General features: G+C 40.6%; 1 protein-coding gene across 5 annotated transcripts in view; it reads right to left on the bottom strand.

Annotated features, from left to right (window-relative positions):
- The window catches only part of sanbr (SANT and BTB domain regulator of CSR), a 91,711-nt gene that overhangs the window by 50,258 nt on the left and 14,637 nt on the right, over positions 1-26,816 (bottom strand). For 4 of the 5 annotated variants that reach the window (XR_010963552.1, XM_067988337.1, XM_067988338.1 and 1 more), the window contains 8 exons: positions 26,619-26,709; positions 20,193-20,431; positions 15,764-15,822; positions 14,034-14,194; positions 6,230-6,316; positions 6,020-6,130; positions 5,274-5,397; positions 3,358-3,510 (listed from right to left, as the gene is read on the bottom strand). Coding sequence is in view for 4 of the 5 variants with exons in the window: in XM_067988337.1 (XP_067844438.1) it covers positions 3,358-3,510; positions 5,274-5,397; positions 6,020-6,130; positions 6,230-6,316; positions 14,034-14,194; positions 15,764-15,822; positions 20,193-20,431; positions 26,619-26,709 (1,025 nt within the window). In the remaining variant the exon portion in view is untranslated. The remainder of the gene's footprint in view (positions 1-3,357; positions 3,511-5,273; positions 5,398-6,019; positions 6,131-6,229; positions 6,317-14,033; positions 14,195-15,763; positions 15,823-20,192; positions 20,432-26,618; positions 26,710-26,816) is intronic. The other variant, XM_067988339.1, reaches the window with a different exon arrangement.

The following is a 26,816-nucleotide window of genomic DNA, read 5'->3' as shown; positions in this document are numbered from 1 at the left end:
ACTTAATATTCCTTGTTATAACAATTTCAGGAGATAGGGAAGGACAAAAGGTGGCAGTGTTAGTGAAGGATTCTATCACAGCATTATAACGTAAGGATGTCCTAGACTGCGTTAAGACAGAATTAATTTGGATGGAATTAAGAAATGATACAATTCTCAGTGTGCATTACAGGTCAAACAGGAGTGAGATCTGCAAACAATTCAGAAAGATATGCAAGAAAAACAGAGCAATAATAGTGGGTGATTTTAACTATCCCAAGATATAATGGAATAAAGGTAATGCACGTGGTTACAGTGGGTAACGCTTTTTAGAATGCATCCAGAACTGCTTCCTAGATCAGTATGAAGAAAAGTATTGCTCGATTTAGTTCAGAGAAGTGGCATAGGGGAAATAACTGATTTGCAAATAGTAGAATAATTGGGAAAAAGTGAACACAACACAGAGTTAGGTTTAATGCAAAGGATAACGAAGAATCAGAGTGCTGGACTGGAAAAAAGCAAAGTTCAGCAAGATGAGAAAGGATCTGGCCCAAATTAATTAGGCAGAAAAGTTAGCAAACAGGTTGACAAGATCAGCAGTAAGAAATTTTCAAATATGAGATGTACAAGAGTACAACTAAATATATTCATACAAGGCTAAAAAGGGGGCGCATCGAAGTATAGAGTACCGTGGATAAATGGAGATTAAAACTAAACTGAATCTTAAAAGGGAGGCATAAAGTTTGGGCTAATAATACTAAAGATATTCATGAGGAATACAGAAAGTGTAATAGGGAGGTGAAAAGGGAGATTAGAAGAGATGTAAGAGAATATTAAAAAACTGTCCGATAATATGAAAAGGAAATAGTAAGAACTTTTGCAAGCATATAAAAAGTAAAAGATTACTTAGAGAGCGTAGAACTGTTCTGGGTGAAGGAGGGAGTCTAATTGTAGAGGATCAAGGTATGGAAAAGATATTAAACATTTTGCATTTTTTTTTTACAAATGATGGTGAAATTGAGAATACTACAGGAGGATATGGAACAATTGTTAGAGACAACTGTAGCAAAGGAAATCGTTCCAAAAAAAAATGAGCAGAGCTCAAGATAGATATCATCGGGCCCCGTTATCATGCACAGTAGGCTGTTGAAAGAAATCAGAGAGGGGATAGCAAAATATCCGGCCACAAATTTTTCAACCTGCCTTAAAAATGAAAACTGCCATAGGACTGGGGAGTAGCTGCTGTAGCATCCTTGTGCGTGAAGGTACATAAGGATAAATCGGGTAACTAAAGGTCAGTTAATTCAACGTCAGTTATGAGCAAACTCTTAGAATCCATAATTTGAGATTAAATTATTAAGCAGTTCAAAATGCGTGGGTTAAGCAACGACAGCCAACACGGATTTTGCTCACACTGGAGAAGGGTTGCAAGCAGTGCACGGAGGGGTCAACGCTAGGTCTACTTTTGTTCTTTATACAGATTAGATGATTTTCTCTTGCCATTACAACCTCGAAATTTGCTGACAGCACAAATCTAGGCAGTTTGGTAAACAGCAAGGAGGACTATAAAAAGACTTCAGGAAGATAGATAGGTTAGCAGAATGGGCAGACAGGTGGCTGATACAATTTAATGTGGATAAGCGTGAGGTAATATATTTTGAGAGAAAAAAAACCAAGAACACGTTTATACACTTGATGGAAAGACACTGAAGAGTGTCGATGAACAGAGACACCTAGAGATTCAAATACATAGAATCATAGAAGTTTACAACATGGAAACAGGCCCTTCGGCCCAACATGTCCATGTCGCCCAGTTTATACCACTAAGCTAATCCCAATTGCCTGCACTTGGCCCATATCCCTCTATACCCTTCTTACCCATGTAACTGTCCAAATGCTTTTTAAAAGACAAAATTGTCTACTACTGCCTCTGGCAGCTCGTTCCAGACACTCACCACCCTTTGAGTGAAAAAATTGCCCCTCTGGACCCTTTTGTATCTCTCCCCTCTCACCTTAAATCTATGCCCCCTCGTTATAGACTCCCCTACCTTTGGGAAAAGATTTTGACTATCTACCTTATCTATGCCCCTCATTATTTTATAGACTTCTATAAGATCACCCCTAAACCTCCTACTCTCCAGGGAAAAAAGTCTCAGCCTATCCAACCTCTCCCTATAAGTCAAACCATCAAGTCCCGGTAGCATCCTAGTAAATCTTTTCTGCACTCTTTCTAGTTTAATAATATCCTTTCTATAATAGGGTGACCAGAACTGTACACAGTATTCCAAGTGTGGCCTTACTAATGTCTTGTACAACTTCAACAAGACATCCCAACTCCTGTATTCAATGTTCTGACCAATGAAACCAAGCATGCTGAATGCCTTCTTCACCGCCCTATCCACCTGTGACTCCACTTTCAAGGAGCTAGGAACCTGTACTCTCAGATCTCTTTGTTCTATAACTCTCCCCAACGCCCTACCATTAACGGAGTAGGTCCTGGCCCGATTCGATCTACCAAAATGCATCACCTCACATTTATCTAAATTAAACTCCATCTGCCATTCATCGGCCCACTGGCCCAATTTATCAAGATCCCGTTGCAATCCTAGATAACTTTCTTCACTGCCCACAACGCCACCAAAAGAAAACTCTGAACCGTAGTCGGCAGGATATTTCCCAGAAAGTGCAAGTGCAAAAAGATAAAGCCATAAAGGCCATTTTTTGTGTTTTATAAATAAGAGTAGTCAAGAGTAAAGAAAATAACCACAAATTTATAGAAAACACTGCTTAAGCTACAGTTAGAGTACTGTGTGCAGTTTTGGACACCCCATTATAGAAACATTAAAGGCTTAGAGTGCGCACAAACTGACCAGGTTGATGCCAGGGTTGAGAAACTATAGCTATGTGGAGACACTCAAGACACAAGGACTATTTCCACCAGAGCAGAGAAGATTAAGGTAATTTAACAGGGGTTCTTAAAATTATTAAGTGTTCTGATGGAGTCAATAGGGAAAGACAATTTTCTCTCATTGGGAGTCAATGATGAGGGGTCATCAATTTAAAATTACACAGTGTGAGGAGAGGGGTTAGGAGAAATGTATTTATACAGCTTGCTGGAGCATACAATGATTGGCTACAGGAAGTGGTTGAAGCACAGAACGTTGCATCTTTGAGGAAAAACAGGGTATATATTTAAAGCAGAGGAAGATGGAGAAAAGGGTAGTGGGATTATTCTGAATTGCTCTAGCAAAGAACTGGCACAGCAATGACAGGCTAATTGGCCTCCTTCTGCACTGTAAACGTCTATGGTTTCTTTCTACAGTACCCCATTATTTATACACGCTTACTGGTAAATTTTTGTCTAGTCTTCCTACTTACCGTACTTATATGAAGAGGATCAAACCGTAGGACTTTCTGCTTACAGCATGGGTAGAACCCAATGCCAGGAGAGGACAATTGATTGCTTATGGGAGGATACATCACTTGTTCTGGGTGATACTGGCAGTGGGAGAGTTCAATGCATTGGAAAACCTGAAACAAATTGAAATGATAGCAGTAATAGAACATTTAAAAAAAAATCTTTTCTAAGATAGATTTAGAAAAAAACATTTGGTGATAAATTGTTTGGCTTTACAATATAGTAATTGTTTTATTTAAATTTACTTCAATCGGAAATGCTGTAAATTCATTAATGACCCAGAATTTGCTGTCAAAATAATTGTGCGGCTAATGGCGCTCACCGTTATTTATGCACAAATCGTACAGCAGCTTCAGGCGAGGGCAGATGTGCGGTTAAATGCGGAAATGAGATGCACTGCTCCGCCGTTAGCTTCACAGAAACAGCATCTCGCTGTCTGCCTCACTGTTGAAATGCATTGAACGGCGTGAAGTTCCTATATTTGCATGTTAGACACGAACTAAACTCACCACAGAAAGTTAAGTAAAGTCATTTCAAGTCTAAATACCCTTTTGACAATGTGATAAGTGTTACTTACAGCTAGTCAACTTCTCTGGCACTGAAAATTAACTATTACAAACGTGGAGTCTCATTCCTTCAGGTTTTAATTGTTAGAGATTTTTTAAAAAAAACTTTCACGGTCTCTTTTCTTGATCTCTTAATCCAATCTTTCTTTCCCTCTATACCTAATTTGACATTGAATTCACCATTCTAACAAACTTCCTACTCAGTCCTTGCGCTGTTAATTTCACAATCCTTCAATCTGATTGGTTAAGGAGATACACAGTTGCTTGCCCAGTTCACTCAGATCCCAGATGCCATGTAGAGGGCAACGCGCCGTTTCCATCTCGCACTTCCAGCAACTTGCGGCGCAAAATATCATGGAAATTAAGCAGGCAAGGGCAAGTTTAATTAATGGTGGGCCCCGTTCTTTGCTCTGCTACAGCAAATTCTGGGCCATTATATAAAACAGATACATCTCAGTAACATATGAGTATTTTAAAGAAGTCTGCAAGTGTACAGCAATGTGACTTCGGTATGAATACAAGTGTTCATGCTTATGGGAGAATTTATAGGCACCCATCTACAAAAGAGATCATAAAGGCAGAGTATTCCTTCAGTTCTTCTGAACAAGCTATGTAGGAAATATTGTGCTACAAGTGTCCAACATATTAAGTATTTTGATTATCTATCACAATACCTAATTATCTTAACAGATATCTTAATGACTTTCTGAAGTTTTAGTGCTACTTTTCCCCTTTTAAATTTACATTTCAGTTGACAGACTGATATTTTTGACAGATGCCCTGAAAATGTAGCACACCTGACTGTGCAAACCTGGATTTTGTTTAAAAAACTATAAACATGACCTGAATCTTATATGTTACTTACATAGGAATTGGGTAGGCCATTCACCCCATAAGAGTCTGTTCTGCCATTCCATTAGATCATAGTCATGGCTGATTTGTACCTCCAACTCCATTTACCTGCCTTTTCGCCAAAGATCAGACTGCAAATTTCAATTCTAAAAAGGGTTATGGCTTCCCCACCCCCAATTCAAAAGAAACCCTGTTATTTACACAGGGCACAACATCCAACACACAGTACATTGTATTACACTGGCAATAATGCTAATTGCAGGCAGTTCTTTTCTGTAGGATAAATCTGTTATGTAAAAACAAAGGTGTTCCTTTATCCAATCCACATCATAACTTGGTTAAAACTCATCTTGCACAATGAGGTTAAAAAATAATTTCTAACAAATTATTGATAAAAATTTTTCAAAAGTATTTAAAAATCCACATCCATCAATATTCAAGTAAAAGTGAAAACTTACTTTTTTACATCTTGTGCAGGGCAACCAATTTATCGTTCCCCATAAACGCCAGTACACATCTTGCCAAGACTTCAAGTCTTCATAGAGACCGTTAAGATACTCATGCACATCCCAGCTTTTATCTCTAAAGGAATTCAAAATAGCTTACTGTTCAGGGCTCAAATCCAAAGTGTCTTTGCAACAATAACTTGCATTTACATAGTACCTTTAATGTAAAGCATTGCTAGATGCTTCACAATTAGGGGTAAGGAAAACAGATTCAGAGCCAGAGGGGAGATATTAGTAGGGGTGACTGAAAGCTTGGTCAGATGGGTCTTGTGGAGGTTTTCAAAAAGGTAGAGAGAGGAGTGGAGAGGTTAAACGAAGGATAAACCAGGAAAATTCAGTAGTAAGAGTAACTGGCCAAGGAGAAAATAGGAGTTTCCAGACCAGTGAGAGTGTTGGGGTCAGTTATGATTTTGTGCCTCGTGCAGGTTTTTTTTCCAAGGTGTTAGAGAACCAGGGGGATGATTGCTGCATCCTGCACTAAGCTGTAAAACAGAGTATACTATGACAAATGTATGTTTAAAAGAAAATTACAATTTTAAATGGTGCAAATCACAAGGATGAACACAGATGATGAGTGCAGTGTGAAAGCACCAGAAAATATCAATGACCAGAAATCCCAATGTTTAATTCTACATCTAAACTGCACTGAAATTGTTAATACTCTAGTTCAATCACTTGTAAAGTAATGCAAAAGATACCTAATGTGCAAGTATATAATATTTCCACGTAGATCAATATTTATTTTCACAGGAGCACAAGGAATCATTTTCTCAGTTTCTTTGGTAAGAAGTTTCTTACACATGCTACATCTGAAATAAAGCATTAAACACATTATGAAATTCTCAGTAGACAAGATTTTAGTTAAACACAATTTTTTAAAAAATCAATTGAAAATTTTCATAGAATACCTATACAATGTATCAGCACTCCCTGGGGAGTCTGGGTCCTTGTACTCTGGATCAAACAGCCTCTCAATCTTCTTGCAAAATATTTTACTGTTTCACAAAAGAATATGATTAAATAGTATACTACAAATATTTGAGGAAGAACACTCAATTTTAAATAAGTTATAATTTTAAAAATCATGTACTTTTGAGGTTTTTGTGCTGATCAAGGTAAGAGTGCTGGTGAATGTAATTGTTTTGCATTTAGTCATCAGTGTAAGCATCAAGCACTCCCAGGTCAAGTAAAACAAAACCAGAGATACAGTAACATTATCTCCACCCACACTGCCCACAGATATGCATTATGCCCAACCTCAAAACTAGGTAAGTGATTTATTTTTATTTCCCACAATCTCCAAGGTAGCCAAATTAGTGGTAATTTGTGCTGAATGATGGGCTTTTTTATATTATGAGTCTACACCCACAACTTTCTCACGCATAACTCAGGAGGACCATTACACAAAGAGATCCAACCCCAACCTAGTATCCAGTTATAAACTTAATTCCCTTAAGGATCATACTCCAGCATCATTCTGATTGAATGGCAAGTTCAGGTGTAAAATTCTCTAGTTTTCTCCATCAAGTGTGTAATACTGTAACAACTTTAAAAAAAATACAAAAAGTCCAAGTCCACACCCTCTCTACTCTTTCCTGGAGAGTAGGACTCACGCTAGAAAATAGTTTTGCAGTTGCTGGCAACAGTCCAGTGCTTCATCCAAGTGTTTTTCACATACAGTGCCATCGTGTCAGTAATCTATTTGATCACGTGGAGACATTATAGCCAAGCCTGATCCTCTTTGCATCCGACATCAAAACACAAATTACAGGAGTTATAACTGGAAAGTGATCAGGGACCCTAGGTGATGTTTCTCCTCTCGAGTCGTAGGATACGACAGCCAAATCTCTCACCCACCACTGCCCTAGCTAAAATCAAAATGTTTAACTAAGGTTAAGAAAGTAACCTCGAACTGAGGACTGCACAGCCATCAAATTAACCCTTTAAAAGTCCTTACAATTATTAGAGAGGACATTTTGTTCCATTTGAGATGAAAATGTTTAGATTAAAAACTTACAATAAAAACCATCACCCTGCTCCCTCCTCCTTCCACTCCTGCGAGGAGGGGAGCGCCGGTGAGGAGAGAAAAATTGGTGTCCGGCAGCAGGCTGCATTATTTGAATGTAGGGTTGGGAGATGCACTCCTGCTCCTCCCAGATCCACGTGCAGGTAAGTATATTTTAAAAACTTCCCTTTTGGCTGAGGCCTAACAAGCGGTCCCCTTAAGCACTGCCTAATAGGTCGCATGTAGCCATTAGGGCAAACCAATCTTGTAGTGGGGGCCTCAAACAGGTGTGGCAAGGGAGATATGCTGACATCCTGAGAGAGGGCTTCCATCAAAGTGGCAAAAGCTGGTGACAGATTCCTGGTCTAAGGGCCAAGCTGCAACTTCCATGAAGGTGACCACTCGATCCATAGTAGACTGCAGAATGTTGATTCCCTGTGACATAAGCTGGTAACTGATTCCTTCAAACTTTTAGATATGGTACAGCAATTCATTGGCAGGCATACAATTGCATATGCACTGAAAAGAGTTTGCTTTTGCAGGCTGGGCCCCTGAAGCCGGCATCTCTGTCCTCCCTTAGCAAAGCTTGGAGCTGAGCTAAGCTGTTTCCTGGGCTATCCGTTTCACTAGACCCTGCTCCTGCTCACTCGTGCTGGGTGCTTCACCAAGTGCAGACCTCTAACTCACTTTCTAACCGACCCGGGTGCCAATCTCTGTGCTGGTGCTTGGCAGGGATGGAGCGCATGATGGTGCTTCTTCTGGAGGACGGTCCTCCTTTGAATCCTCTTCCACAGGCTCCAGATGCTGAGGAGGATCTAGAGAAAGTAGAAAGGGACACGAGTTAACATGGCACTGAACGGCTACATAGTAGCAGATGACATGCTACACTATGCAGCATGAACATAAGGAATAGGAGGAGTAGGCCATATGGCCCCTCGAGCCTGCTCTGCCATTCAATAAGATCATGGCTGATCTTTGGCCTCAACTCCACTTACCAGCCCGATCCCCATCTCTCGATTCCCTAGAGTCCAAAAATCTCTCTCTCTCAGCCTTGAATATACTGAATGACTCAGCATCCACAGCCCCCTGGGGTAGAGAATTCCAAAGATTCACAACCCTCAGTGAAGAAATTCCTCATCTCAGTCTTAAATGGCCAACCTCTTATCTTGAGACGATGCCCCCTAGTTCTAGATTCTCCAGCCAGGGGAAACAACCTCAGCATCTACCCCATCAAGCCCCCTCAGAATCTTATATGTTTCAATGAGATCACCTCTCATTTTTCTAAACTCCAGAGAATATAGGCCCATTCTACTTAATCTCTCCTCATAGGACAACCTTCTCATCCCAGGAATCAATCTAGTGAACCTTCATTGCACCGCCTCTAAGGCAAGTATATACTTCCTTAGGGAAGGAGACCAAAACTGTACGCAGTACTACAGGTGCAGTCTCACCAAAGCCTGCACAATTGTCTAATTCTCTAATACTCCAACCCCCTTGCAATAAAGGTCAACATGTAATTTGCTTTCCTAATTGCTTGCTGTACCTGCATGCTAACTGTGTGTTTTTTCAGTTGCTCTTACATTATCAATAGCTGGAAATAGAAGCAGGAAATGCAAAAAAGTGCAGAGGTATTCTGTATATAAAAAAAGTTAGTATTGGACTAAAATGGTGCAGTGGTTATTTAATACACAGATAATTATTTTTATAGTTACATGTGTTTTTTGCATGAGGACACCCAGAACTCTCTGAACACCAACATTTAATAGTTTCTCGCCATTTAAAAAATATTCTGCTTTTCTACCAAGTGAATAACCTCACGCTTCCCCACATTATACTCCATCTGCCACCTTCTTGCCCACTCACAATCTGTCTATATCCTTTTGCAGACTCTGTATCCTCCTCACAGCTTACTTTCCCACCTACCTATGTTTCGTCAGCAAACTTGGATACATTACACTCGGTCCCTTCATCCAAGTCATTAATATAGATTGTAAATAGCTGAGGCCCCAGCACTGATCCTTGCGGCACCTCACTAGTTACAGCCTGCCAACCTGAAAATGACTCGTTTATCCCTACTCTATTTCCTATCTATTAACCAATCCTCTATCCATGCTAATATTTTACCCCCAACCCTATGAGCCCTTATCTTTTATGTGGCACCTTATCGAATGCCTTATGGAAATCCAAATATACTACATCCACTGGTTCCCCTTTATCTACCCTGCTAGTTACATCCTCAAAAGAACGCTAATAAATTTGTTAAATACGATTTCCCTTTCATAAAACCACGTCGACTCTGCCTAATCATGTTTTAATTTTCTAAGTGCCCTGTTACCAACTCCTTAATAATGGATTCCAGCATTTTCCTGATGACTGATTTCAGGCTAACTGGCCTGTAGTTCCCCGTTTTCTCTCTTCCTCCTTTCTTGAATAGCGGTGTTTCATTTGCTACCTTCCAGTCCGCTGGGACTGTACTATAATCTAGGAATCAATGAAATTGTCAAGCTGGTTGAATGTTTGATTGTTTGAGGTTAATAGAAGGATACAAATAATAGGCAGACACCTTGCTGAGTTTCAACCCCAGCTTCGCCATCTCCAGTGCTTTTTGCTCTTGATGGTCCTATGATCTCCAAGGCTGCCTGCTCCATCTCGCTAAGGGCCTGTATGTTAGCCACAGTCTTGCTCCTCTCCCTTGTATCGTGAGCCAATTTTTCCTACGGAAAGAGAGCGAGAGATTTATTGAATGACTATTGCAGAGAATAATGCATACATGCAGGGCTTCCCCATATAGTGTGCAGGCTGAGAGGGAGAAGAAGCAAGTTGCAAGCAGGATGGGGAGGTGTTCAATTGAGAGAAAGTAGCTGGACTAAGAAGTTAGAAAGGAATTAGGAGTTCCTGGTTCTGTAATTACTACCAGGTGAAAACAGAATACTGTTAGTGCCTGTCAAGGCAGCAAGCAACAGGTGAATGTGAGATTAGAATGAGAAGGAGAAGTGGTACAATTGTGATTGATGGAGAAGAACGTGGTGCAGGGGAGGGAGGTAGGTAGGGAGGAAAAGTCAGTATCCATTAGGGTTGGGGGGGGGTGGAGGCAAGAGATGGGGAGTGGCAGCCATCGCGGGCAGATCCCTCCTCTCCAAAGGGAATGCTGGGGAAATGGGGGTGGGAAAGTGCTGTGCCAGGTGTAATGCAGAGAACTGGAGATATGAAGATCTGTACGCACCCTTGCTGCTCTGGTCAGGTCATTGAACCTTTTCCCGAATTGAATCGAGGTCCTGGGGGTAACGCTTTTAGCAGTGACTACCTCAGCCAGCCCTCTCTAGGCCTGTTGAATGTTTTGCTTTGGGATTTTTTTTTGGCCCATCGGATGGAACGAGAAAGTCCTCTCCATGCTCACTTCTTCAACTGAGACCTCCATGGATATATCAGAAATCCTGGGGGCTTGCTTCCAACTCATCTTCCAGATTGAGATATTTCCAGGAAATGCAGAGACCAATGTCAGCAATATGATTTTTAAAAAAAATTCATTCATGGGATGTGGGCTTCGCTGCAAGGTCAGCATTTATTGCCCATCCCTAGCAGCCCTGGAGAAGATGGTGGTGAGCAGTCATCTTGAACCGCTTGCAGTCCGTGTGAAGGTACTCCCACGGTGCTGTTAGGTAGGGAGTTCCAGGATTTTGACCCAGCGACGATGAAAGAATGGCAATATATTTCCAAGTCAGGAAGGTGTGTGTCTTGGAGGGCGAACGTGCAGGTAGTGGTGTTCCCACGCGCCTGCTGCCCTTGTCCTTCTAGGTGGTAGAGGTTGCGGGTTTGGGAGGTACTGTCGAAGAAGCCTTGGCGAGTTGCTGCCATGCATCTTGTAGATGGTACACACTGCAGCCACGGTGTGCCGGCGTTGGAGGGAGTGAATGTTTAAGGTGGTGGATGGAGTACCAATCAAGCGAGCTGCTTTGTCCAGGATGGTATCAAGCTTCGTGAGTGTTGTAGGAGCTGCACTCATCCAGGCAAGTGGAGAGTATTCCATCACACTCCTGACTTGTGCCTTGTAGATGGTAGAAAGGCTTTGGGGAGTCAGGAGTGAGTCACTCACCACAGAATACCCAGCCTCTGACCCGTTCTTGTAGCCACAGTATTTATGTGGCTGGTCCAGTTGAGTTTCTGGTCAATGGTGATCCCCAGGATGTTGATGGTGGGGGATTCGGCGATGGTAATGCAGTTGAATGTCAAGGGGAGGTGGTTAGACTCTCTCTTGTTGGAGATGGTCATTGCCTGGCACTTGTCTGGCGCAAATGTTACTCGTCAGGCGCAAATGTTACTCGTCAGGCGCAAATGTTACTTGCCACTTATCAGCCCAAGCCTGGATGTTGTTCAAATCTTGCTACATGTGGACACTGACTGCTTCATTATCTGAGGGGTTGCAAATGGAACTGAACACTGCAACCATCAGCAAACATCCCTACTTCTGACCTTATGGTGGAGGGAAGGTCATTGATGAAACAGCTGAAAATGGTTGGGCCAGGACACTGCCCTGCAACCTTCTTTTAAGAGGTGCATTCACGCTTTAAATAGCCCTCTGCAAGCCTACCAGAAATCCCAACCTACAAATGATATTAGAGGCCAGGGCAGTTAAAATCCACCGGGCACAGAATTAAGGTACAAGGTGGGCGTGCTGTCCATCCCGCTCCCTGCCCACCCGAAACCAGCTGCCAGTTAAAATTCTTTCATATGCCTGAATTTTTGTGACGAGCCTCCTGTGAGACACCTTATCATATGCCTTCTGAAAATTATTTATATTACATCGAATGCATTCCTTTTATCTATCCAAATCTGTCACTTAAAAAAAAAATTGTCAAATGCTTGCCTGTAACAAATCTGTGCCTTTTGTCCTAGATTATCCCATGCATTTAGAAATATTCAATAATTTGATCTTGAAAAATGGATTCTACGAGTTTACCCAAAACAGTTACCTGTTTACATTTCTCTTCCATCTTGAACAAAGGCGTTACATTTGGTACCTTCTAGTCCTCAGTACAATTTGTATATCTAGAAGACTGGAAAATTGTGGTCCCCCTCTCTGACTTCCTTCAACAACTTAGGCTGCATGCCAGTAGGACCTGGAGACTTTGTTATCTTATGTTCTGCAAATTTTTTTTCAGACCCAATTCTTTTCTACTGTTATCTTCAACAGTTGCTCCATATCCTCCTCTAGTATGCCATTGTTTGCAAAAACTGATCCAAAATATTTATTTAATATACTAGTCAATCTCCCACGATGCTATACCCAAGAAGTTGACACTCCATGTCATATTTGAAGATTCCCCACGCATGGGTCATACCATTTGGTAACTTTTCTGCCTCTTTAATTACACCAGATCCTTTCTTATCTCATTGAACTTTGTATTTTTCCAGACCAGCACACATTGACTCGATTATTTTTTTTCTGTTCTTACATTGAACCCAACTATGGCGTGGTCACTGTTTGCCCATTGTTCTCCTACTCTCATCAGTTATTTGCTGCACTTCAGTTCCCTAAACTAAATCAAGCAATGCTTCTTTCCTTGTTGGACTAAAAATATACTGATCTAAGCAGCAGTCCTGGACACATTCTTAAAAGCATACACCACATACATTGACTTTATTTCAGTCTATCTTGGGCTAGTTTAAAAAAAAATCACCCAATATTATTAGTCTGCTGTACTTGCAGATCTCTAGATGTCTTCTCTTAATCTTCAACCTTGCTATTCAAATCGCTACCAATATGCTACTATTACTTCCCTTTTCCTTTCTCATATATTCCCCTGGGCTGCACTGGTTTAGTTTCAGCCTCCTTCTTCTCAACAAAGAAAATGTTGGTATTAGCAAGTGTTTGCCAAAAAAACCCAGCAGAAAATCCACTCCTAAATCTGTGAATAAGATTTCCCTATTTTGACAACATTCTGCATAAATTATACCTAGATGTACAGCAACATTTAAAGAAAACCTCCCTATATAGACACACTGTCCCCTACAGCATTAACCCTAACCTCAGGAGAGCAGGAGCATGCAGTAATGTGACATTTCGTTTCCCGCAACAGTTATTCTATTTCTGTTTAATGCCCATTAGTATCAAATTATATTTGAAAAAACAATGTCATTTTATATCACAAATCATTCACTGATACTTAAGTTCAGCAGTTATCATTGCTAATAAGTAATCAAAAGACATCCATCCTGCCCCTTTAATCTATCTCATACTTATATGATGTGAAGGTAGTGCTGTAAGACCAAGTTTTATTAATTGTTATTGAAACATGCATTTCATACCTAAAGCACTTATGGAGAAAAACAGCAAAAGAAAAATGGCAAAGACTAGGACCAAGATGACACAGTGGATTAGCATGTAGAACACTCTTCTCAGAGACCAAGATTTGAATACAGATCAAACTAATGGGATGCAAGTCTCCTCTGCATCCTAGTTGCAACACAACTATGAAGAATTTGACCATGTTGGCACATCTTCATTGGGAGTTTGACAAAATGAAAAAAAAATGTTCTTTTTCACAGCACAGGCATCGTATCAGGGGGGGAAAAAAAATGGAAAAGTCCATCACAGACCTATAATTTTTACCATTCCACTCAAATTTTACTAAGACCTAATGTTGGCCCATGTTCTACGTGTCTCAGCTTATCATATTATCAAGACAAGCCAACTAGTTTATTTTTACCTTTTAAATTTATCTTTTCTGTCTTTAACTTCATCAGCTTCATTATGTGTGAAGAGGTCAACAATACGTGTGGCCAGGGTGCCGTTAATACAGTTCATATTGCAAGGAGTGGCTACAATGGCACTCATATTTTTATGACAGTAACGCATGCACTCTTCAACCTAAAGCAACAAAGAACAAACATAACAGAGACTCAGTGTAATATTCATTCACAAGAATCTTGCAGTCACTGCACTGTCCAATATTTATCCCTTTATCCATTATCATAGCTTATTTACACAAATTTTGTTTCAGCTGAAAAGGCAGGCTCCAGCACATTTACTCCTACAAATGGCTAACAGGCTGTATTTTTTGTGGTGCTATCTTCAACACACGCCAGTTTTATTAGCAGTTACATTTTCATATTAAGCCACAATCTTTCCTCTTTATTGGCCAATAGAAACCACCTGTTGCCACACACCATGCTTCAGCCATGATAACCCACTTCATATTTTCTCCATGGCGCACAATGAATTGCCAGCAAGATGTGCAGTAGCAGTCATGGGAGGTTCATAGTGTGGAATGAGCTTACACAAGATGCAGCACTTCAACTTGAAGGTGCAACTTAGATGTTTTACCTGTTGGTTGTTGTAATAGTTTCAAGTATGATATTTGCACAAATGTAAGTTAGTGTCAGGCACTATTGGAATCAAACATAACCAGAGTGAAATGGAGATGCATGCAGCTTAACTACTGAACTTTACAATGCTCCAACCACTGCTATAGAATCTTGCACAAAGTAGCTTAACCTCCCTATTATTCTAACTTGTTATAAATACAGTTAACATGTCAAAGAAAATGGCTTCTTTGTGCTACATTTATGTATTTAGAACTATTTTATAAAAAATATCCCATTCATGAGAACAAAAATAAAACTTTGATTTGCTTTGGGGTGGAAATCAACAAAGTTTAAAAAAAACAATATCTAAATTGGCATTCAATTGAATCATTATTTGTTGTAGGTTAGGATGGGCATAAACAATTGCTAAAAACTATATTTTCCATATACAATGATAATCATGGCAATTATCAAGCCAATAGAAAATTAATGCCTCAGAACAACTTTTGGCTATGTTTGTGAACCTTATGTTAAAAAATTGCTGCTACAAGTCAGATTTGAATATCCAGTTAAATCTCCATAAGTAGACTCCTGGTACAAGGAAATTGATCACAAAGAAACATAGATCAGTATAGATACTCATTAGTCTGATTACAAACGATGCTTTTGGTCCTAGTCCAATATATATAACTGCATTCCAATGAACCGTATAACAGTAACTTTTCTTGTATGTGCACCACCTTTATCAGAGAAAAGCTGACGGACTGTTTTGGGGATGAGAGAAGCCAGATTAACTTTTTTTCCTCTTTTCTCTCCCCACCCGCCCAATTAGAATTAGCAACCATATAAATTACCATATAAATCTGCACATCCAATTGTAACACTACATTTTACGCAATGTAAATGCATTATAAAGTTGCAATTAGCATCCATGAATATTTTTCACAAATATGGTACATTTTTATTGCTCTGCATCATATACAAATAGCTGATACCATTTAAAATAAACACATACTGTACAACTGCAGAATCAGATTAAGAGGATAGAAAAGGCAAACAAATTACAGCAAACAGACATGTCAAAGTAAGCAATATTTTTTCATTTTTAAAGTTAAAAAGTTAATGCACTCACCAAGGAATCCATTTTCAAAAATTCAGATGAAATGAGTATTGAAATAACATTACTGGGCTCTAAAATAGAAAAAAAGCAAAAATTGCTACGAAGTCACTAACTGTAACCACAAGTTCTCTAAAAACAAGAGGTACATGATTGTATAGAAAATCAATTTGTTTACCAGAGTTCATTCAGAAGTCAAAATTAATTCTAGTATAACTAATGCTATCAACTTTATAAAGAAAAAGATGTCAAGTTGGCATACTAAATGTTCTAAAGATCTCCATGCCCACAGAATAATTTATGTACCTGGCAGAAAATATTCTGCCACAAAACCTGTAGCAAATTGGAATTCCAATAGTTATACCACCATTGTATTAGAATAATTAAACAACTTTGATGAAGATATACAGTGGGCTCTTAATAATAGGAAAACAGAGGGGAGAAAAGTGAGTCATTGAGTGGGTTTTAGGGAATGATGCCATCGTACAAATATTATTTTTTAAAATGGAGACAATTTTTATTTTCTCCATGAGCACTACCAGAGATCAACTATTAAAAGCTTCATAGGAAGACTTCAGCTGTTTGCAGTGAAATCTAAATGCATGTATATAAAAAAAATTTACAATGTGCTATAAATAGTAAACAGCAAAAATCTTCTCGTGATTGTGTCACCATAATATTGTATGATTATATAATATTGTAATGGTGCTGTAATGTTGCTAATTGATCTATATTAACCACATGACCACCCTGAACCAGATACCCGCATTGGTCTATAGAATCATGTGGTTAGCATGGACCAATCAGATCTGTCATGATGAGTTTCCTGTTCCTCCCTGCTGACACTAGAATTTAAACAGAGAAGCAGCAGGATTAGCGTTCAGGAAATCAGCTGGTCCTTCAGTCCTAACTGAACTTAAGGGACCTCTCAAAACTCACGATGCTGGTCTATAGCAGCACCCCACTAATGGCACCAACATTGCTGCCCGAACAAAATATCCCATTCTTTCTCTGTTCCAGCTTTGGGCCTCAGTGCGCTCCCTCCCTGATCCAGCTATGAGTTTCAAAATACTCTGTATTTCATCCCTGTCCTAACTTCAGACTTCAGTCTCACCACTCTTGCCCAAACCCAGGCCCTGACTTTCACTGATACTTATGTGTGTTACAGATGTTCATTGATGTGCTGGCACCGTTCATGGTTACTACTTTGGATCCAGCTCCATATCAACAGGAAGACCATCTGGCCCAGGATACAAGCTCTGATTATCTACTCCCTCCCTGACAGACATCAGCCTCTCCTCTCCTCTCCTCTCCTCTCCTCTCCTCTCCTCTCCCACCCACCCCAGCTAAGCTGCTTCTCATGCCAGACTCTGGCACTCAGTTCTCGCCCAGGCTAGACTCTGGACAGTCCCACCACCTTTTAAACATGCAAAAAAACAAATTTAATAAATGAATATAAAGACAGTGGGAAGAGAAACACACTGGACAGACTTATAGAAAGATCACAAAGAATGAGATTTGGAGGCAAGCCATTCATAAAGATTGGAAGACTAACAAAGACAGAATAAATTGAAGAGAAACAAAGTGGCATATTGGAGAAAGATAATTTTATTATTTTCCTTGTGAGCAACCGGATGGACAATCAACTAGTTTGTAATAATTTTTTTGTAATTGAGAATTTACATCAAATTTAATTATGAATCTCTGGCGTGACAGCTAGTGATGGTTATAATTATACAGTTATGCGGAGTCCTTTTATGGTGTCCGTCAATATTGTTCTGCTGTAGGGCACGTCTAACTCAAATCTCATGAGATTCTCGACCACTTACTAAGGAGGAATAGCTGAGGTGGTTTCCCGTTGCCTTTCTCATCGTTATTTATTTTTTCCTAAGTGGGTTGCAACCAAGACTGAAAAGCCCCATCTAGCCTTTATGATGGGAGAGGGCCACCTGCACCCATCGGACTCAAGTACTCCCGCTGGACGTCAACTCACTATTCAGAGACGGTACTCAGGTCTCCATTCACCGGGGCAGTCTGGAGTGGGGCCGATCTCAACCCTTCTGACTCCGAGGCAGGAACACTACTACTGAGCCAGTTGTCAATCCATCTGGATGCAAGTACCCTGTTGGATGTCAACCCAGCATTTAGAGACCATATTCTAGTCTCCACTCGCCAGGGCTGACTGGAATGGGGTTCAAACCCTTCACCAAAGGCTCGTTACCTTTTATGATGTCAGCAGCATGAAACAGGAAAGGTGGCATCCATTTTTGCTAGTTAGAAAAGGGAGCCGTTTCTATTTCTTTTGTAAATTATACTTTATTTACTCATATTCTTGATCTTAATGTGCCCGTTATGCTTCTATGGTATCCATTATTCTCATCTAAATTAATTTCACTCTCTAGAATCTGAAAATTACTGTAGTGTTAATTAATTTGTAGGTATTAACTACAAAGACTGCACTGTGCATCAGTTAATTGTATATTCCGAGTACTTTTGGTTTAAAATTGCTTCAGACTGAGGCGTTTACCATTTGATGTGTCACAAATTTTCTCTTATTTACATTTAATTCTGAAAGAATAATCAAAACAGTATATGGGCAACCACTTAGAATTGATGCTTTTTTCTGTTAGAACACTTTCTATTGGGTAAAACTGTCAATAGGTTTAATGTGTTTTTCTGTTAAGATCATATTGTCCCTTAATTTTCTAGCAAAAAAGGTACTACAATAGGGCTTCACTTCAATGTGATTTTTCCTCATAGAAAGATTTGAGATGAACTTTATAATGTAATTACAGTCCACCCTTAATTCAAAATCATTTAATTTGAATTATCTGATAATTTGATTTTTTTAAGCACTAAATTCCCAATTTGCTGTGTTATTTGCATTGCTTAATTTAAATTATTGGATAATTTGAATCTGTTAGTGCAAAAAACTTCAAATTATCAGGAGTAGACTGTACTACAAAACAAATCATGCAATAGGTTTTTCTGGCTCCTTTGGAACGACTTCGGACTACTTGTACCCAACTGGTTGGCCGTGAGAACTGGATTTTTTTAAAAATGTAGATAAACAAATGAATATACTACCCAAAACTGTGGAAACAAAGACTGGAATAGTAAATAGAATACAAAGAAATTACGAGGGTTTGCTAATAAAACATTTTAAAGAGTTAAAATGTGACTAAGTACCTACAAACAGGCAAGAGTCACTATAAACTGAAAACATTTAAACATAAATAGGTGGATGCTTAACTAAAAAGGAAAAGGCAAAAAAGTTGTACGCCTAACTCCATTAGCAAGAACAAATATGCATTTGAAGGTCTTCTTCTAGTTCTTTAACTTGAGAATTGCCTATACCATTAAAAACTACTTCTAGCTTCATGCTGGCAGCTTGAGGAGATAGATTTCTCACATGACAAAAATAAGATCTGATATTTGCATCTTCACATGTTCTTATGTCCTTCAAATATGGGGTGGAGCTTATACACCAGATGAGACTGTTTCCCCTTTCCTGCCCACCCCCCATTTATAAATGATTCTTCACCAACCACCCCCCCCCCGCCCCACTTAAGTCCCTCTGTGCCAAGTACAAATACCTCAAGAGGCTGGGTATGCAAGCTGTGCCAGTCTGAATGAGCCACTAGAAGAAAAATATGAATTGTAAACGGTGGTGATTTCTTTAAGTGGCCTAGTTAAGACTCAGGGCTCACTGATGTAGGGAATTGCACTATAAAACCACATCTTGCCATCATGTTATACATGTTAGTTTTAACTACTAAACTGAAGACATTGTACAGGTCTTTTTATCAAAGTTCTTTCCTAATATTTGAAAACTAAACTATGATTGATGCTCTATTTATATTTTTAAAAGGAAATATTAGTGTATAAGCAGAAAAAGACACCCACATTATTTAAAATTTATTACAACTTTTTCATTTTCCCTTTCCTATCACAGGGAGGTATTTTATACCACAACGTTGCTGATGATTAATAGGCAGTAGTAAATGAATGCTTTCTTGCAAGATTTGACCAGTGTTTATGGACATAAGTATGTATATGGCACAGCATGACAGCAAGCAAAAACCAAGACAGAGACACACACACATCTAGATTATAAAACACTTAAATGTGATAATCCTTAACTTATTAGTATGCAAGATGAAATAATGTCTTATAATGGGAGAATAAAACGGTGACAAAAATGTGCAATTGTCCACTAAAAGCTATAAAAGTGGCATATGGCAGCACTATTTTAACAGCACAAAATTTATAACTTTGAAAAAAGATTTGGAATGGGGAAAAAAAATACAAAGTAATGAAACCATAGCAAAAATTAAAGAAAGTATGCATAAATGTACTGTTGAGGAAAGATAAGTTCAGTAACAAACCAAGACTAATGCTTTGCTGTACAAATATCTAATTAAAATGTAACCCTAACACATACCTAGTTCTGGTTGTTCAGTTTGTCCTTGATGCTTCAGTTTCCTCTTGACATAGCTCATCAACCAAGCAAAGATATGGACATCACAATGCACCGATATGTCTACTTCTTGCCAGCGTTGTGCATCAACGGAGAGATACTCGGCAAAGTACTTCATCTCACTGACTAGTAGATTCCGAGGACAAACAAAATCATGCTTCAGGTTTTTGGCTTCATCGCAAACATGGATTACCATGTTGGGCCTTTTATGAAAACAAAAGCATCTTGAAATAATGGCAATAACAAAGACACGGTTCCCATTATCAATTGCTTACAACTATAATTCAAAAGTGATTAGGAACCAAGATTTGCATTGGTGTATGTATTAATATATACTAACTTTACATCTTGTATACTACAGTGACATTTTTGTCAGCCCGCAACATTAGTTGCATGTCTATCACTTCCCCGCTCACCTGCCCAGACTTATTTTCTTACATCAATGGATAGTGTTCTTGTAGAACTAATCTACGGACTGTCCAAACTATAGCCATGGGCCATGTGAAGCTCAAACTCTGGCAATCTCACCAATGAAGCCAAAGAAATTTAGTTGTATTGGTGTTTATATTTTTTATTTGCTAGTTTGCTCTGCTTCAACATTGTGGACTTGAAGGTTTGGAAATCACAGTATTTAGGCCCTGCTGCCTCATTGGTATATAAATTCTAATATGACCACCAAGATCGGTTAGTATACACAGCTTAAGATGTATACAAACAAACAGGAACATTGATTTAAATTTTAGACACGGCGAACGCCCAAGCAGTTCACAAAAACAAAAGGCATGGACACTCATGTAAGCAAAATTCTGATGAGACAAGCACATTACCAAGCTATCACAGGTAATCCTCACTGTATTTCTCTTTGGCATAACACTTTTTTCATAGCTTCTGATAAAGCAGATCTCACTGAAATATATGTTGAGTTTTCACCTTATTAGAAATTAAAAATAGCAAAATCATGTTTATGAAAAAGACAGGCATGGTGAAAAAAAGCTGCGCCTTAAATTACATTGAACATAATTTCTGTTAAAAGCAGTCAACTGCAGAGGGGGCGGGGCGCGCGCGCGAGAGAGAGAGCGCGAGAGAGAGAGCGCGCGACAGAGACAGAGAGAGAGCGCGCGAGAGAGAAAAAAAAACTTTCAAAAGCCAGTCACAAAACACTTCACTTTGAAAGTTATAAACCAGGGTTGCCAGACTTGCTAAGCCCTCACCACCACCCAATCCTGTCAGGGATGGGGGTGTTCCCAACACCCCCACCCCTCACACTGCTGACAGATACCAGGTATGCAGTCAACCCACATTCCACCCCAGTTCTGCTGAACCTCAGGTTCCCCCTCAATAGTCCCACCAAACTCCAGGTTCCAAGGTGATGCCAAACCAAAGGATCTCCCTCATGCTTCAATTTCTTCAATTCAAAATTTCAATTTACATAAATATTGAACCACACTCACTTCCAGCTCAAAACTGGGCATCCATGAGGCGCAGTGGGCCATCAGCAGCAGCAGAATTGTATTCCAGCACAATCTGAAACCTCATGGCCCGGCATATTCCTCACTCTTACATTACCAACAAGCCAGGGGATCAACCCTGGTTCAATGAGGCGTGTACAAGAGCAAGCTAGGAGCAGCACCAGGCGTACCTAAAAATGAGGTGCCAACTTGGTGAAGCTACAACTCGGGACTACATGCATGCTAAACAACAGAAGCAACATGCTACAGACAGAGCTAAGCAATTCCACAGCCAACAGATCAAAGCTCTGCAGTCCTGCCACATCCAGTCGTGAATGCTGGTGGACAATTAAACAACTAACGGGAGGAGGCGGCTCTGTAAACATCCCCATCCTCAATGATGGCGGAGTCCAGCACGTGAGTGCAAAAGACAAGGCTGAAGCGTTTGCAACCATCTTCAGCCAGAAGTGCGGAGTGGGTGATCCATCTCGGCCTCCTCCCGATGTCCCCACCATCACAGAAGCCAGTCTTCAGCCAATTCGATTGACTCCACGTCACATCAAGAAACGGCTGAGTGCACTGGATACAGCAAAGGCTATGAGCCCCGACAACATCCCGGCTGTAGTGCTGAAGACTTGTGCTCCAGAACTAGCCGCGCCTCTAGCCAAACTGTTCCAGTACAGCTACAACACTGGCATCTATCCGACAATGTGGAAAATTGCCCAGGTGTTTCCTGTCCACAAAAAGCAGGACAAATACAATCCAGCCAATTACCGCCCCATCAGTCTACTCTCAATCATCAGCAAAGTGATGGAAGGTGTCGGCGACGGTGCTATCAAGCGGCACTTACTCACCAATAACCTGCTCACCGATACTCTGGATTCCGCCAGGACCACTCGGCTCCAGACCTCATTACAGCCTTCATCCAAACATGGATAAAAGAGCTGAATTCCAGAGGTGAGGTTGGAGTGACTGCTCTTGACATCAAGGCAGCATTTGACAGAGTGTGGCATCAAGGAGCCCTAGTGAAACTGAAGTCAATGGAAATCAGGGGGAAAACTCTCCAGTGGCTGGAGTCATACCTAGCACAAAGGAAGATGGTTTCGGTTGTTAGGCGCCAATCATCTCAGCCCCAGGACATTGCTGCAGGAGTTCCTCAGGGCAGTGTTCTAGGCCCAACCATCTTCAGCTACTTCATCAATGACCTTCCCTCCATCATAAAGTCAGAAATGGCGATGTTTGCTGATGATTGCACAGTGTTCAGTTCCATTCGCAACCCCTTAGATAATGAAGCAGTCCATGCCCGCATGCGGCAAGACCTGGACAACATCCAGGCTTATGTTACTAGCCACTTTCGAGCCATACAAGTGCCAGGCAATGACCATCTCCAACAAGAGGGAGTCTAACCACCTCCCCTTGACATTCAACTGCATTACCATCGCCGAATCCCCCACCATCAACATCCTGGGGGTCACCATTGACCAGAAACTTAACTGGACCAGCCACATAAATACTGTGGCTACAAGAACGGGTCAGAGGCTGGGTATTCTGTGGTGAGTGACTCACTCCTGACTCCCCATAGCCTTTCTACCATCTACAAGGCACAAGTCAGGAGTGTGATGGAATACTCTCCACTTGCCTGGATGAGTGCAGCTCCAACAACACTCAAGAAGCGCGACACCATCCACGACAAAGCAGCCTGCTTGATTAGCACCCCATCCACCACCCTAAACATTCACTCCCTTCACCACCGGCACACTGTGGCTGCAGTGTGTACCATCCACAGGATGCACTGCAGCAACTCGCCAAGGCTTCTTCGACAGCACCTCCCAAACCTGCGACCTCTACCACCTGGAAGGACAAGGGCAGCAGGCACATGGGAACAACACCACCTGCATGTTCCCCTCCAAGTCACACACTATCCCGACTTGGAAATATACCGCCATTCCTTCATCGTTGCTGGGTCAAAATCCTGGAACTTCCTACCTAACAGCACTGTGGCAGAACCTTCACCACACGGACTGCAGTGGTTCAAGAAGGCGGCTCACCACCATCTTCTCAAGGGCAATAAATGCTGGCCTTGCCAGCGATGCCCACATCCCATGAACGAATAAAAAAAAAACTGGAAAGCAGCCAAGCTCTGGACCCTCTGAAGGACGAGACATCTAAAGATCGTGCCCTAGCCTGAGGGGAGACAACCACCGAATACGAAGGGAGAAGATGGCTTCTCTTTTGATTAAGCCAGTGCTATTGTGAGATTCTGTTTAATAAACCGATGAAACAAATGTACCTAAGTTTGTAATCAAATGAGCATGACATATAAAGAAAGAGAAAGTTCCTCTGTTTCTGCCTCCTATGTTCTCAGGATTCCTTTTTCTATACCTTCATGGATAGCCAGATTAATATTAGTTAAGTAATGTCCTAACTATTTAGAGATCTTATGCAGAAGAGGAAAACCTAGTTGAGCAGAGTTGGGACCAGGGCGAATGGCCCAAAGAAGCCATGAATATCAGAATGGGTCCAGAGCAAAACTATGTGAGCAGGGCTGGCGCCAAAGGCCAGAGGAGCCATAAGCAGCAGGGCAGGAAGGTGAAAAGGATAAACTTGAAGGGAAACCATAGAAAGCTGGGGGAGAAGAGTGGGGAGTTCCCGCCAGTCATGGATGTGGGTATTCCATATGCTGAAGGCTTAAGGGTTTGAAACAGTTGACATCTTTGCCCTCTCATCTCAGCTTCAGGTAAACCTAGTTGCCTTCCTCCCAACAATAGGATATGGAAAAGCCCTGGGGATGTGTGGGGGAATGTGGAAGTGGGCACAGATAACTTGGTGCTTTCCCATGTCCAAGTTTATTATACATATCGCCCTTATAGATCGGCAAACATTACACAGCTACTTTGTCCATGTTTCTTAATGGAGGAACAGGAATCAACCAACCAGAATCAATATCAGAGTTGCAGAGACCAAGGAAGAAGGGAATGATAGCTTAGTAAAGATGACTTAACATTAAGCAGGACACATCTCCCACTGCCCCCCACCTATCATCTGTCCTCCATCATCTAGGCTCAGAGCTCTGGAATTCCCTCAGTATATGTCTTTGCCTCTCCATCTCCTCCTTTAAGACCCTCCTTAAAATGCACTACTTCGACCAAACTTTTAGTCAGCCCTCTTAATACCTCCTTCATTTTTGTCCGATTATGCTTCCGTGAAGTGCTTTCAGACGTTTTTCTATTTCAAAAGGTGCTACATAAATGCAAGTTGTTTATTTAAATAGAATTATTCGAAACTCGTCTCATGCTGAATTTCTCAATTTTAGAATGAGTTTGTACTCAGCGCATGCGGGCAAATGGGCATATGGGGAATTCTAGGACATTGTTTTCTTAAAAAGATGACAATTTCATTTGCTGGTATAAGTTGTGTGTGTTTTTAATTACATTTTGCTCCATTTCTCCTCTTTGTTGGGTGGCCCATCATTTTTTATTTTTTGGGGGTCTTATTTTCCCAGTACTTTATTTCATTATTCTTGGCTGCAGCTGTCATTTAAATCTCAAAGTGGTAACATTGCATGGTTTAAAAACCTAAAGGAATACTCAATGTGTTCATAAGGGGAGGAGTGGTTCATAAGTAACCAACAAATGCAGGTGCAACAACATCAGAGATGTTTTGTCTGCACCAGTCATTACCTCAAGACCCATATTTATAGACCCCTCCAAACCTCCTGGACACGTCAGAGACCAGTCTTCACCACCTCCGCTTCACAGGATACGCTGTCATAGCTCCACCATTTGCTGCAGGATAATATGCAGATAATCAATGGAACAGGATAACTCTGTCCCATAGAAATGAAGGTAACCATAGCATGAAGCTTTCATGCTACTGGATCCTTCAATGCCAACCAGGGACATCTGCAGTGCACACATGTATTAAGCAAGTGACAAAAGTTATATTTGGAAACGGCAATAACTTCACTACTTTCCTTATGGAAAGGAGGCACCAGCTGCACAAAGTGTAGAGCTTTCAGCATGGCAGGGTTCCCTCAATTGCAAGACATCACAGGTAGCACCCACGTGAGCAAATAGGTCTCCTCAACCAACTACCATGCCTACATGAACAATGAGTGTTTGCACTCTATGCATGCTCAGGTGGTTTCTGAACACAGAAACATCATTATGGATATTATTTCTCCAACACTCTCCTTGCCAGCCTCTGCAGCCCTATGCTATACAAACTCTAAACTAATTCAGAACTCTGCTGTCTGTAACCTGTCTGGCACACACATCACACCTATCCTCACCATCCAATACTGGCTCCCTGTTTCCCAGCATATCGGTTTCAATATCCCCTCAGTGAAATCTCTCTATGCCATCTCTCCACTGTACCTCTGGAACCGTTTGTAGCTCTGTGTCAAAGCACACACAAGCCATTCTTCAGACTCTGGTAGAAAGTGTGCACCCCACCGCTTCATGGTTATTGGCAGCCTTGAGCCACCATGCCTCTACACACAAATTCTCATGAACATCTTCACTTTACTACATTTCTTCCAAAATTTTCTAGTGTACCTCACTCACTTCCACTAATGTCTCTCCTACTTCCATTTTCCTTGTAAATCACCATGGGATATCTTGCTACACAAAAGGCACTATATAAATGTTAGCTGTTTTAATTCTGATAACATTTTGAAATGCTTATAGTTAGGAGGTATTGAGTATTTAAAATGTTGTCAGAAGATTAATACTTGTTTTTCTAATCATTGTAACTCTACATTTTACAGATATGTTTACCTACACCAACATGGGTCTGGTCCATCTAAATCTATACACATCCCAAAAATCTGATTTTGTATGTTCAAGTTAAGAACTTTTTAAAATAAATAACTTATCAGGATTACTGAATGAGGTCTGATTACATCCCTTTGCAGACATAGATACATTTCATTGTTACCTACCCTTGGCTTTCATCCAGTTTGTCTTCGTCTTTATCAGTTGAACCATTTTCTTTTATAGTGCAATTTCTTCCTGAAGATACAGCAGTCCGTCCTTCAGTATTTAAGGATATTGAAACTATACATTACACAGTCATAGTAACCAAAGTCAAATGCGTGTTTCACAATCAATCAGTTTTTCTCATGAATAGTCATTAAACT

This window comes from Heptranchias perlo, chromosome 8, assembly GCF_035084215.1.
Source record: "Heptranchias perlo isolate sHepPer1 chromosome 8, sHepPer1.hap1, whole genome shotgun sequence".
Classification (NCBI taxonomy): Eukaryota; Metazoa; Chordata; class Chondrichthyes; order Hexanchiformes; family Hexanchidae; genus Heptranchias; species Heptranchias perlo.
This window is presented reverse-complemented; position numbering and strand designations above follow the sequence as displayed.